The sequence below is a fragment of the Mya arenaria genome, chromosome 14 (genome assembly GCF_026914265.1).
Source record: "Mya arenaria isolate MELC-2E11 chromosome 14, ASM2691426v1".
Classification (NCBI taxonomy): domain Eukaryota; kingdom Metazoa; phylum Mollusca; class Bivalvia; order Myida; family Myidae; genus Mya; species Mya arenaria.
Window position 1 is genome coordinate 26,299,115 of NC_069135.1, and position 14,490 is coordinate 26,313,604.

The window sequence follows — 14,490 nt, forward strand, 5'->3', positions numbered from 1 at the left end:
ACAACGACTAGAATTGTTTACAGATTTAAACCACTTATAGTTAAAACAATCAATTCTCTGTTAAAAAGATAATAGAAAAAACGTTAATGTTTCCACGTCTCGGGTTATCCAAGTCCATATCTAAACAAGATGTTTTATATGTGTTACCAAGCAAGTTAGTCAAACTTCATCAAGAAATTTCGGCATTAAATAGCCTTGTTTTGGATATCTTGTATTGGTCATTCTTAATATCTTTAAAAATATCTTATTCTGTTAGAAAATGTGATATACAAACTGGTTATCTTGCACACTCTCAAAGAACCATGCATGTGAATGTAGTTTGAAGAAAAATGTATAGAACATCAATTTTTTAACTTAAATATAAAAAATCTGCGATCGATTTTTGTCAGCAGTCTTATATGACTGGTTTCCATGCATTTTCGCATAAATCTGTGAGAGTGAAGTTTTAATACTTTGACTTAACTCATATCTCCAGATTTGGTATCCAAAACACAAGCATGCATTATGAACAGACATAATATATTGTCATAACCTTGATGTCAGCTTCATTGTGTCAAAACTTGTATATTGACCATAACTCAAGAACTGTTCAAATGATATACAAATGGAAATTAATGCACATGCTTCCGAAATGATGTGCACATTTAATACAGCAAGGCCGTATATTCTGTTTTAATAAGTGTTTAGTTGTGATAACAAGCGAGTTAAGTGATTGCTCAGCGCTGCTCTTATTAGCCATTGATTTGTATTACGTCAACACATAAATGCGTGGCGTTACTCACCACTTAAAATACAATTGCTTCCTTGTTTAAAAGTGCTTCCTTGTTTGGAACTATTCACTTTATTTGCAGACAAACAGACAATGGCATTGCAGTGGTATTTAATAGCGGTGTTTCTTTATGGGGAGATAGGGGTTATAACTTTACTTCTCCTACCCTTTATATCACCAGCAAGGTATGTACCTTCGGTCTATAATACTTTTAAAAAAAATGTGTTGATATTACAATATTTTTTATCATAAAAAGTTTTAATTATGTAAGTCTGCTTGTGTGCCTACTGACTATATTCTTTCAAAAACTGATAATAATCAAATTAAATATTTGCAACGTTGTGAACAGTTTGTGGTTAAAATATAAACATTCACAATGTACAAAGGAGACCGTAAGCATACGGATAATGCAAGGTGTATTCAATAAAGGTTACATATACGTTTTGAACGACATTCTAAAGAGGTTGTGTAGTTTATCTGTACATAACGGTAATATGGTATTCCACTGGCAGGTCCACGGGAGGGGACACGCACTAAGCGCCCACCCCCACCCCCTTAAATCGTCGAAAGTTACTTTTTACTTCAATACAGGAGAAAAACGTAATAAAATACGCCCAAACACCAAACTAGATATTGTTAAAATGTAAAACAAAAACGTGCAAACAATTTATTTTGCGTTGTAAATATTAAAAATAGTTCACATTTTTCGCTACCTCATTTTAAAACTTGCAAAGAAATAAAGATTATTTACGATTACCTTTTTATCCGTTTGGCATTAGATTATGTATGTGCTTTTTCACCCAGTCATTTTTGTCATAAAATTACATGATATATTACACACGTTACCTTTCGTACTCACATCATACATTGCAAGAGCACAAGTGATCATTTGTATGACTATAGCGAGCATCATGTATCTCTTCTTGCGATTTCTTTCTGCGTGATTTTTAGTATTAAAAACAACCAGGTTGCGTTCACAATTGGTTATATATAAGCTAAACTGAATATTAATACAAAAAGATCAGTCTTGCGTCGGTCGTATTGTGTCAATGTCAGTGTTGATGTGTAGATATTCTGGATAATATAGATATCTACATTGTTTTCTTTAGTTACAGTTCCTTTTAATCACTAATTGTTGTAAATGTTGACATTGGACTTATTTTAATCAGCATCATATATTATTGCCAATACTGTTCACATTTTTACTTTTTTACTTTGTCTTCCCATTTTATTCGTCTTACAATCTACACACAATTTAAAGGTCTATAATTGGCCGGTGTCATCTTCATGGATTAACTTTATATGTTCAAATACTGCACAACTCTCTTTTATTTTCTCAGCAAGATATGGTTTGACCCTGAATGTTTTCATCCAGACATTAGGTTGAGAAATTTCCCCCTTAAAAAAACCTAAGCCTTATCCGCCAAAACCGCTTCACATCATCAGAATAACGCATATCTCGAGTGCTGTATAAGGAAAACCATTCAACAACATCAACACACTGTGAATATGTATTATTAGACAATGATAACTTTCTCGCCATTAGAAAGGTGGTGAATTTGACATTCGTTTCACTTAGCTTGTCTGATTTAAGATTATCTAAAACAGAATAAAACATGAAAATCCTTTGAAAAGTTTGACACAGTGAATTATTCGAATATTTGCATACATAGATATTTAGAGTCCTGTCTCTGTGCTCTGCTATAGATATATTGAGTTATGAATTGGCCGAACTCTGTATATGGAAACTCACAGAAAATCAGTCATATTTCAACACAATATACGAAAGGGCATAATTAGGATAAAATTTGAATATCTAGACATAGACCAGGAGTTCAATTTCAGTGTCCTCAAAGGAGTTTCAACGTTTTCATACATATCACCTGGTTTATGATTTGAACCATGCTGATACACAAGATAAATTGATACTTTACATTATACCATTTATTTATTAAGTAAATGGTAACACGAATCTTATTACGTTAAACAGTTAATATGTTAGTGGAATTCGCAAACCAGAACTAGTTAACCTGTAAGCGTTGTATAACTAAAAAAGGTGATAGGTGGCAGTGCTGGGCACTTTAAAACCTGATTTTAGTCTTATGATATTTATCTTACCAAAAAAGTAACGCGAATATCAACTAGTTAGCTAGAAAATTATCGCGAAAATTAAGTGGTTAACACGAAACAATTCGCAAACGCATCAGGTTATCTTACGGCAGTAATATGCCACCATAAAATGACAATATGCACAACATTGACTTGTTATTAGATATGCCCCTTGTTAGACCGAATCAAGAAAGCCATGGGTTTTCTTATCATAACTTGTATTATAATCATAAGAAGTGTAAGTACTTTTACAGATGGCAGAGCATCTTCCGCTCGAGTCTCGTACAGAAGTGTGCCAGGTTGTCCAACATCTCCTTCAATGTTTTCATAGCGATTCTACTTGTTATGGTCATGGGTAAGATATATCAATTTAAAACGTTTAAACCGAAATTCATATAACTAAGCGTTCTCGTGTTCTTGACATACAATGCAGAGAAACAATGTACTTTTTATAGTTTTAGTTAGTAAAAACTGTACATTTATGGCCTTTTTTTGGAAGTCTGAATTTCAGCCACATTCTCAAATTAAATGTTTTATTTTCCTAAGAAACTCTTAATTTCCATCTCAAGATACATTCTTATAGTGAGACCGAAAATACAAAATACAATGGTACCATATATCTATCAGTTTATACAATAAATGGAAATTGAAAGCCGTTTATAAATGATCTGACGGAATGCATATTCTTGCATTAACAGTCATCGTTAAAAGACTTAGAAAAACAAATCCGAATTCATACCATAGTACTGGGCTTGAAAATTGTATCAAGCTCTGCTATAAAATAATCAGATTTTTTAACAGGCAGGGCTTGCAGGCTTGTGCAAATTTTAACCATGCTGCGTTGTATAGATATGACAATATGTTATCAATTTCCAGATGCTATTAGGGAGGTGAGAAAGTATGCGGGTCCGATGTCCGTAGAGGACCTCAAGAACAAACCAAATCAGGAAAATCTCGCTCACGTGAGACTGTTCATTGCGCAGAGAAACCTCTACATTGCTGGATTAGCCCTGTTCTTTTGGTTGTGAGTAGTCTTTCAAACGACAATTGATAGCGTGAGTGTTTGATTCAAGTCTGAGTCATGAAACTACTTATTTAAAGTAACGTAAATTCATATTAGAACATCCGTGCATTTAACACTAAAATAGTTTTATTCCTAAACGCTAAATGCTAAATCAATACTAAAGCTTTTTCTAGTAACAGCTTTTACAAATAACAGCAATAAATGAGTAGCTGGTGTCTTCTTAACAATAAAAGGTATAATTGCAGAGGGAGAGAGAGAGATGTTAGAGACACACGTTGCTTCCAAGAGCATTCTGATCTCCTTTACAATTGAATGATGCTCATATACCCGCTTTATTAACTGTTTTACTTGCCATTACTAGATATCAAGAACTTACGTTATTAATCATCTTCAAAGATATAAATAATGGTTACTGTTATCAATAGACATCAGTAATCATAAACATATTATTTTAATGCGGTATAATGTTCCGGACACTTCAAATGTTACATAACTAGGAAATGAATGCGGCTGTGTCATTACTTTCGGCAGCTGTGTCATGCAGTACCGCTTAAGATAATTAAATGAAACTTGGTAAAATTGCGCCAACGACAATAGGGACATGGTAAGCAAAGCCCATAGCTCTGACTTTAATGATGATTTAATTAACCCCTTGGGGACAAACATACGTGTTTATAAGCGTTCGCTCAATGTAGATCATGTTTTACGTTTGCATTAATTAAGTCAGAGAATCTATGGTTCCATTTCATCTCCTGCCACCAGAGTACAGTCGGAAACTGAACATTTTGTTTATAACCCTATTGTCATAACCATGGTACTGTCGGCGGGGTTCTAGCTGTTACTCAAGAACCAGTATAACTATAACCCTCTGCATTGCTATGTAACTTCAGAAACAATAAAAGTTATTAACAATCAGTATGCAAAATACAGAATTATACGCCAGTTTCGATTTAAACGGTCGACTAATTACTTATTGCGTAAGCGTTTACTGCTCCAATATGGAAATGATATCATCGTGGTAGCCTTTTCATTGACTAAACGGGTTTAAATGTTTTAAAGCTGCACTCTCACAGATTGAAGGTTTTGACATCTTTTTTTTGGCTTGTTACCAGCCAATTTTTGCGAAAATGCATAGAAACCAGTAAGACTGCTGACAAAAAATGAGATCGCAGATTTTTGTTCTTTAAGTTAAAAAAAATTGATGTTTTATGCATTTTTCCCATAAAACATTAATTTTCGAACGGAAATATGAAAATCTGCGATCTGATCTTTTGTCAGCAATCTTTTATCATTGGTTTGCAGATATTTACGCAAAACTTTGCTCATTCCAAGACAAAAAAAATAAAAAAAAAGTTGTAAAAACGGTATATCTGTGAGAGTGCAGCTTTAAATCGACGCCACAAACTATTGCGAACATCAGTCTATCACACAAATTTGTTGAAATTCTGTTTAAGATGTTTCTATATTGAAATAATACAATGTTTTAAGAATTAACTACAGTTCTGTCCTTGTAGCATTATTCGTCGCCTGGTGACGCTGGTATCATTACAAGCCCAGTTGACCGCTCAGTCAGAGACAAACCAGAAACATGCCAGAAGTGCTTCAAGAAAACAAATGGAAGAGAAGGTTAACATTCAAACTTCGTATGTTTACAACCAACTATTACAACTTTTATAGGGTTTTTCAAAGATCAAATCATATTATAATATAACTTATTTGTCATGGACTTTACATGTAAGTGTATGTTTGAAGTTTCATTGGCCTCCCTTAACAAAATATTAAATGAAAAGGAAAATAACACATCATTTATTTGTCAAATATCAAGGGCTGTTTTAAATAAACTCAGTCTGTTGGAAGATGTGTGTTTATAAGTAAATAATTTTATTTATAGGAGATATAATTGCAATGGCATTTTTAAGACTGTTTTAAATTGTAGTGTATCATATCTTACTTCTTTAAGACTAACCGTTAACCAAGGGCTTCCAACGTTCAGAATTAATCCTGAAATAAGGATTAAGAACTTTAAATTCAGATAATTGTACAGTGTTAAATGTTGTTGTTTTCTTGGACATACGATTCCAAAAAGTGTAGGAAATACCTTGAAATTGATTTCAATATTTTACAAACATTTTCAAAACGATTCTAGGCCCAATAATCCTGCTTTGGACATGAATCTGTCATACTCAAACAGGACCCTGGCTATTTATTGACAAATTATCAGTTGTTCGAACCCCTGATAAACGCTATTTCAACTGCTTACGTCACTCTGGGTGTTTTTTCCAAGCTTGTTATGCTAGTACTTGTTGTACAGACAAACATATAACTGTGTAGTACTTAAATAATTAGTTTTCCCCTCTCCAGGCGAGAAGTGATGACACTGATGTAGATGCTGTTAAGGGGGAAGAAGATCTTGCCACTCGGCTAGATGAAACCGAACAAGAGCTCGAGAAAATTAAAAAAGGTCTGTGAAGGGAGATAATTAGTGGCCTCACTTGTGTTCTTATTGCTGATGATTTTAATGGGTCTGTTTTACAAACATGAAAAATTGAATGAATTAGTTGGCATAGAGTAAGTTCGTCTTCTGTGTTATCCTGCAACAACTTCTTGGCCTAACTAAATTTAAAAAAAAATCAATATGTTTACATGAAACTTATCATACACATATTACCAGTGATGATTTGCACATGTGAAGCATAGTCCATAACCCTAGCTTTAATTTAGTTATTAATGCATGCCCCTTGATTGTCTGAAAACAGTTTTGAAAATGTGAAATCTTGCAGAAAAATTATCAAATTTTGTAAAGCACTACATGAATTCACACTGTTAAACATTTTATATGTAAGTCCCTCTTTCAGAACTTGAGGAGAAGCAGACAGACTTTGATGCGCTGAAGAAGCAGACAGAGAGTACGAACAAGGAGTACAACAGACTGTTAAATGAATATTCCAAGGCTCGGGTTAGTACTAATAAATGGTAGTTCTGTTTCCAGAAGATTTACAATGATTGTCAAATCTGAATAGTCTAAAAATATACATTGGTTTTAGTGTTTGAAACTGTTAATATGACATACCGTTTACACAATATATAAGTAAATATAAAGATGATACTTGATGGTAGTAATAAAAATATTATTATTTCTGAACATTTGCATGAGAATGGGATGTTTAAATTACATGTCAATCATTAAAAAGTTGAAATGGTAAAATGAAATGTTTTGCACTTTGGTCATGCGACCAGTGTTGGAACAATCTACAATGTACCTTACTTCTAATGGAAGACGAGCGACGCACAACAGGGTATACTTAGATGCAATTTCAATGATGATATTTATAAACAAACATTATTGGAAAATTAAAGGCATGAAAGAAGGGCACCGACCATTAGGAAATTCTAGCAATATTTGTTATATTCTTGATTTCATCATTATCATTTTTCTGGCTGGTTCTTTTTATGACTTATTTTGTGAAAATATTGTTATAATAACGAGTGTCGTCTTTTGTTTCAGGTGAAAATTGAGGAATTAACAGGCGTCAGCAAGACATAAAATTAGATTTATAATCAACGAAATTGTGCAATTTGTGTAAAAGTTTGTGTGCCAATAGGCATTGTACCATATTTGATCGAGACCCCGTATTTTCTGCATCATTGTTTTAAATATGTATTCATTTTCCTCCTTTAGTGATATTCGTTTCTTTTATGCATAATTCCTTAACAACATGTATACAATAAGTTTACCACACATTTATTAAGTGTTTATGAAACTTGCTTTTAATGACGGTGGTCAACATCTAAAGTTAGTTTATACTTATGTGAGAGAGGTCTAGAATTGAAAGTGTCCGTCTCTCGCATGGAAGGTTTTGGGCTTATTAACGCCTTGAGTGTTATTCCTAATTGGTCCATAACGGATCTATAAAATTGATGAAGCTAATGGCATTCCGTGGTATAAATAACAAGCCTAAAACGTGAACGAAGTATGACCATAAGATTGTCTTAAGTTGCTGAATACCAAACGAGGGGTAATTCTATTGGCCAATTTAAACCGCGCACCAGATTTCAAGATGGTGGATCTAAGCTAGGATTCATAAGCATAACGATCCTTGAGAATGAACTTTCAAAAATGAATAATTAAAAAAAAAACTTCACATAGTTGAAGTAAAATGAACACTAGATGCTTCCTTCGTTTATTTAATAGGATTCGAGCTCCATCAATTCCACCTTCTCATGGCCTCTCAAAACGGACACTTCGTGGCCTCTCCAAAAAAAAGGATAGCAGCACTGGTTTCTGCACAGGAGACGGTATCGAAAGCGAATCATTTTTTTACAATCGAGCTAAAATAAATCGGTATAAACAACATATGTCTAAAAACCTATTTCGATGGAACCCCAAGAAGTTGGTAGTGATATAGCGCCAAAAGATAGACTTCAATTTTACATACATATAATACTAGTGATCATTCACCATTGTTATCATTCACAACTTAAGACGTAAGTCACCATAAATCCATAGTATTTGCTTAACTGTAAACTCTGGTGAAATAAAAAGATTTTGAGTTGATATCATTTACCATGTAAGATTGACATTGATGTCATTCGCCTCTTAAGACTGTCATTGATGTCATTCATCACTCAAGACTGTCATTGATGTCATTCACCACTTAAGAGTGTCATTGATGTCATTCACCAGTCAAGATTGTCATTGATGTCATTCACCAGTCAAGATTGTAATTTATGTCATTCACCAGTAAAGATTGTCATTGATGTCATTAAGCAGTCAAGATTGTCATTGATGTCATTCACCAGTCAAGATTGTAATTGATGTCATTCACCAGTCAAGATTGTCATTGATATCATTGATGTCATTCACCAGTCAAGATTGTCATTGATGTCATTCACCAGTCAAGATTGTCATTGATGTCATTAACCACTTAAGAAAAAGAAGCTACACTATGCACTATTTTGAAATGCTTTGCCATAGTTATCATTTTGTTCAAAAATCCGACGTATATGAGGGTTTAATTACGTGCTTAAGAATTGTTTTATTCATTGTATAATAGTTTTTGATCCTCGGAAAGATCATGATGGTGTGTGTGTGTGTGCGTGTGTGTGTGTGTGTGTGTGCATGCGTGCGTGCGTGTGTGTTTCTTTTTGTTAAAATTGGCTGTGAGAATTATTCAGAGATTATTTTTGTGTTGGCTTACACTCTGAATGTATTTATATAAACTTCTTTGCCAGTTTCATGTTAGGACCTAAATAGAATTACATTTATTTTTTATGTTGTGTATATCTTGTAAACCTGTGGATTTGTATACCTGTCTACATTTCGCAGTGCCTTTATTTTGTCAGAGCGGGTCAGTTAATTAGCGTCGAAATCAATGACGGGCCAGTTTAATATTGCCAATGATGTGAGGTGGAGGTAGCTACTGAAATTATGACGCACTGGTAACTTCATCATCGACGTCTTTTATATCAGTCCTATATTCTCTTAGCAACAGCATTTATTAGGAGTCAACGCCTGCGTCAGTATCGACTCCATTGATGTCTCAGTTTCTTAGTTTTGACATTTAAGACAGGTCAGTAACTAAGCGCTGACGTATATGACCGTGATGGCGTGCACGTAACGTATCACCGACGTCCATTGCGCAGTAGTTAATTTGTACTGATATAACTGAAGCGCCATCATCTTAGCAACGACGTCTATGACTTGAAAGCTGATGCCAATAATGTTATACTAACTGTATGGCCGACACTCATGATGCACTGTTTTTCAGTGCCGAAGTTCGTTACATTTGTTCATAAAACATTAAGTCGTTGGCATTAACTCATGCGTAATCGACATTGAAGCAACCATAGCACCAACGAGCCATTCGGAACTCCTCGGCCATTTTTCATCGAAAACAGCCTCGTATGTACGCCGGTACATCGGTAAAAGCAGTTCGTAAAATATTTTTTTAATTAATTGTAGTGTATAAACGTGTATTTTGTATATCTTACTTTAAAATGATTGCCAGTGAAGTGAATTATTGCATAAATAATTAAGATTCCCAAGAGTAAAGTCATTTTGTTTAACTGCTAAATTGAAATTACTACGCAATTTACTTGCAGCGTAGTTAAAATGTAAAGATTTCTGACCTTGTAATACCTCCACATCCGGTGATGCTTTCGAATGAAAAAACCCGAGAAGGTCCGAATGCCAACGAGCATTACCCGGTTGATGCTTGCTAAAGCTACAACGTTAAGCTCGTTTTTTCTGACAGTTGCTCGGTACCGACGTGTCTGGCATGTCATATACTAAATGTTTACATCCTTAAACAAGTGATGGCGTCTGTGTCGTTTCAGTTGTCGCATTCACAGTTACTTGGTCGCATTATACATAGCGTTGACGTTCAGTATGTGCAATCTAATATTGCAAACATTCATGAGTCGCTCTTTACTTGGATCGACGTCACCATCTAAGACGTATTATAACTTAGCGATAACGTGTAACTTAGCGTCTACTATTAATACACATGTTACTATATATAGTAACACATTTGTGCAGGGATTCTGCAATTATTTGCATGACTCAGCGATTATTAGTTTTGCGGCCCGGGCCGATTATCGATTATCATTTTGGGGCCCGTAGAACATTAGCACGTGAATTCAATTTTGGTCTTCAAATCAAATTTGGCGACTGTATTATTATGTCTTAACTATATAATAACAATTCATTGATCTGCTTGAACAGATTAATTATTCAAATCCTAAAGGAAGACAAAAGCGAAAACCGGAGTGGACTATTAGGGCGGCGTTTTTTTATTCAGCGTTTACATTCTAAAAACAAAACAAAGGAAGCGGCAAAATTGAATAAACTTGAACAACAACAACTGTACAAACATGTTGCCATATATTTTTTTTAATTTGTAGTGACGAATTAGACCGGCGGACTACCAGGCGCCTCCTTTTAAATTATCCGAACGACTGATCTATGCCATTATGCATAAATAATACGAGAATGCGTCAAAATATTATAGGTGGAAGGTTTCCGCAATCCCATATATCAGGGTCTCGTTTCAATAATATGTTAGGCTTGAGATCGTGAGCCCGTTTTGGGCGTAAACTGCGTTTATATAAAAGATCGTCAGAAAAATATATTTATATTATTATATTATTAGAAAGCTGGCAAGTTTTACAGGTCAAATTATGTCCATGTCAATTGTCATAGGTAACGTTGCTCAGATTATGACACGTTATTTAAGTATGGACATTATTCAGGCCCCTCACTGGGATTTCTATGTGTATTTAAGCACACAAAGTAAGGACCAACTTCGTTTCTGGGAAAATGAGTTGCCTTCGTTAAATTGTAGAAGACTCTTTGAAAGTCATTCTTGTTCAAAGATAGTTTACACTGATGCTTCGTCGTACGCGTACGGTGGTTACGAGGTTAGTACAGTTAACGGAGTAGCACACGGTGTTTGGTCACCTGACGAAATGTTGAAGTCCTCCACGTGGAGGGAGTTAATGGCTGTGTATAGAGTCCTGTTGTCATTGGTTCAAAATTTGAGGTTTCAGAGGGTAAAATGGTTTACGGACAACCAATCCGTTTCAAAAATTGTAGCTAATGGTTCAATGGTGCCTGATTTACAAGAAACCGCTTTAGATATTTATAGATATTGCGCGTCAAATTCTATTATCGTAGAAATGGAATGGATTCCAAGGTCCGAAAACGACAAAGCTGATTATTTGTCAAAAATCGTAGATTACGATGATTGGGGTGTTTCGCAAGCAATAGTAGATATGGTTCAGAATAAATGGGGGAATCTTGAAGTAGATTGGTTTGCGTCTGATTTCAATGCAAAATTGCCTTGCTTCTATACAAGATTTTGGAACAAAGGTTCCAGTGGCATAGATGCATTTACTGAGAATTGGTCTGGTAAATTTGGACTGTTCGTGCCACCAATTTGTATCCTTCCGAGAGTTATCAGGAAAATGATTTCTGACCATGTGTTTGGAGTTTTGATAGTTCCGTACTGGCCGTCTTCAAGCTTTTGGCCTTTATTATGTCCACTTGGGACTTTTACAGATGCAGTGTTAGACTGGATGTATTTACCAACATCAAAGAGTTTTTACACAATTTGCAAAAACGGAAAAGGGTTATTTGGAAATAAGGATTTAAATTTCCAAATGTTGGCACTATTGGTTAAATTTTGATAGAAGGGAGTTAGATCATGTACTGATTTAGAGCAATTACAGTGCTTTATTATCTCCCTTTGCTCCACACAGATGCACGTAAAACATAATTACGTTAATTGCGTTACAACGTGCTCTCAAATAGTGGCATTTCCATTTTTAACCAGTCAATTTTGTTATGCATTATATGATAATCACGAGTTTTTAATTCCTACAGCATATTATATATAGCCTTAGGGCATATTTGTACGTTTGTACGCTGATCAATGACAAATATAAAATGCTTGATAGTACATTTATTCGCTTTAAATGTTTCATTAGCCAGAAATTACTCTGTTGAAGTTTTAGAAGCAAATATTGTAAAATTTACACGTGAATTTAGGCAAACGTAACGCAAATTATGTTTTACGTGCGTTATAGGTCGATCGCTTTTACAATAGTCTGTGAGACATATGCACAGTTATAGAACATTTAGTTCTCACAATAGTACCTAAAGTACATAAATTTCAGATAATGGTCTTGTAGACATAATTATTGCAATGAAGTAATGCATTTTCATATATGTAGGCTTGACAGCCATTAGAATAGTCAGCGAAAGAAACGCACGCATTTATGTATACAGGCTCGGCGGACATTAGAATAGCCAGTTAAAGTGATGTACGCATATATACGAAGGCCCGGCGGCCATTAGAATAGCCAGTTTTTTATGTGCTCATATAAATATGCAGGCCCGGCGGCCATTAGAATAGCCAGTTATGTGTTCATATAAATATGCAGGCTCTGCGGCCATAAGAATAGCCAGTACAAGTTATGTACCCACATACATATGCAGGCCAGGCAGCCTTGAGAACAGTCTTAGAATTTATGAAAAACTCCATGTGTTGTACTTATGTACTACGTTCATGTTTTATGATTATGCAACAAAGGTTGAAAGTGTTCAAATAGCTTTAATAACTAGTTATATTCACAATATATAAGTTTTGTTGTTTAATAGATTTAATAGTATCATTATAAAGTTAACATGTTAATATGTTCATTTTGCAAATAAAAGATACATGTTGATCAGGTAGAAGGTTATTTAAATGATAAACAACTTCTCTACAGCTACCAATCCGGTTTTAGGCGTGGCTTCTCCACAGACATATGTCTTACCCATTTATCTGATTACATTCGTTTTAAGATGGATGAAGGTAAAATGGTTGGAATGGTTCTACTTGACCTTCAGAAGGCCTTCGATACGGTCAATCATGGTATTTTACTGATGAAACTTGAGGCTATAGGTCTCCATGCTGACGCTGTTAGATGGTTTCAATCCTATCTCTCAGATCGCCATCAGATTGCCGACGTATCTGGCACATTGTCCTCCGAGGCCACTGTCACATGTGGTGTCCCTCAGAGTTCCATCCTTGGCCCTCTTCTATTTCTAATTTATGTTAATGATATGGCCGCTGTGGTTAACAATAAAATATTACTCTATGCTGATGATACGGGCATCTTAGTAGCTGGTAAAAGCATATCAGAAATTCAATCCATTCTTTCAAGTGACCTGGAACTCATTAGTGAGTGGCTAGTGGACAACAAACTGTCCCTACACCTTGGCAAGACAGAATCAGTATTGTTTGGTTCAAAGCCCAAACTTAAGTCTAATCCCCAGCTTAATGTGTCTTGTAATGGGGTGCCAATTACACCATCAAGTTTTGTCAAGTACCTTGGTGCTAAAATAGATCAGAGTCTGGCTGGTGAGTCCATAGCCAAGTCAGTTATTAGTAAAGCAAACTCCAGGTTGAAGTTCTTATACAGAAAAAGTAAATTCTTAAATATGCACACTAGAAAACTCTTGGTTATGTCCCTTATACAGTGCCACTATGACTATGCTTGTTCCTTTTGGTATCCAGGTCTTACCCAGTCACTTAAAAATAAACTCCAGACTACCCAAAATAAGATGATCAGGTTTGTTTTAAAGATGGATAACATGTCTCATGTTGGTCAAGAGCAATTTCTAAGTTTAGGTTGGCTACCCGTGTAAAAAAGGGTAGAGCAAATTATGCTTTGTCATGTCCATAAGATAAAGAATGGCCTTGCCCCTGAGTATCTTGGTGAACATTTTAAACCGCTAAGTGATGTGCACGGTTGCTGTACAAGGTCTAATAAGGTAGCTCAGCCAGTGTTTGATCATTTTGCGGATAGTTTTACCTTTGTTAACACTGGTCGTTTCTCCAAGCCTAAGGTTGGCAGTTTTGGGGCAAAGACATTCACAAATAATGGCATAAATTTGTGGAATAGTATTCCTCAAAATATAAGGAATATTTCAAAACCTAACCATTTTAAGTCTGCCATCAAACAGTACCTATTGCAGTCTTAAAGATCATTTTAAATTTTTATATTTAGCTATCATAATAATTTCATTTTTATTAGCATGTAC

The 14,490-nt window shown here is 34.9% G+C and overlaps 1 protein-coding gene across 1 annotated transcript; it reads left to right on the top strand.

Moving 5' to 3' along the window:
* Nucleotides 1-737: 737 nt before the first annotated feature.
* LOC128216649 (B-cell receptor-associated protein 31-like) lies at nt 738-9,174 on the top strand. Its single transcript, XM_052923271.1, has 7 exons — nt 738-954; nt 3,133-3,233; nt 3,755-3,902; nt 5,417-5,528; nt 6,264-6,363; nt 6,758-6,858; nt 7,408-9,174. Exons 1-7 carry the CDS (start codon nt 863-865, stop codon nt 7,444-7,446), a joined length of 693 nt encoding a protein of 230 aa, XP_052779231.1. The 5' UTR covers nt 738-862; the 3' UTR covers nt 7,447-9,174.
* Nucleotides 9,175-14,490: the final 5,316 nt, after the last annotated feature.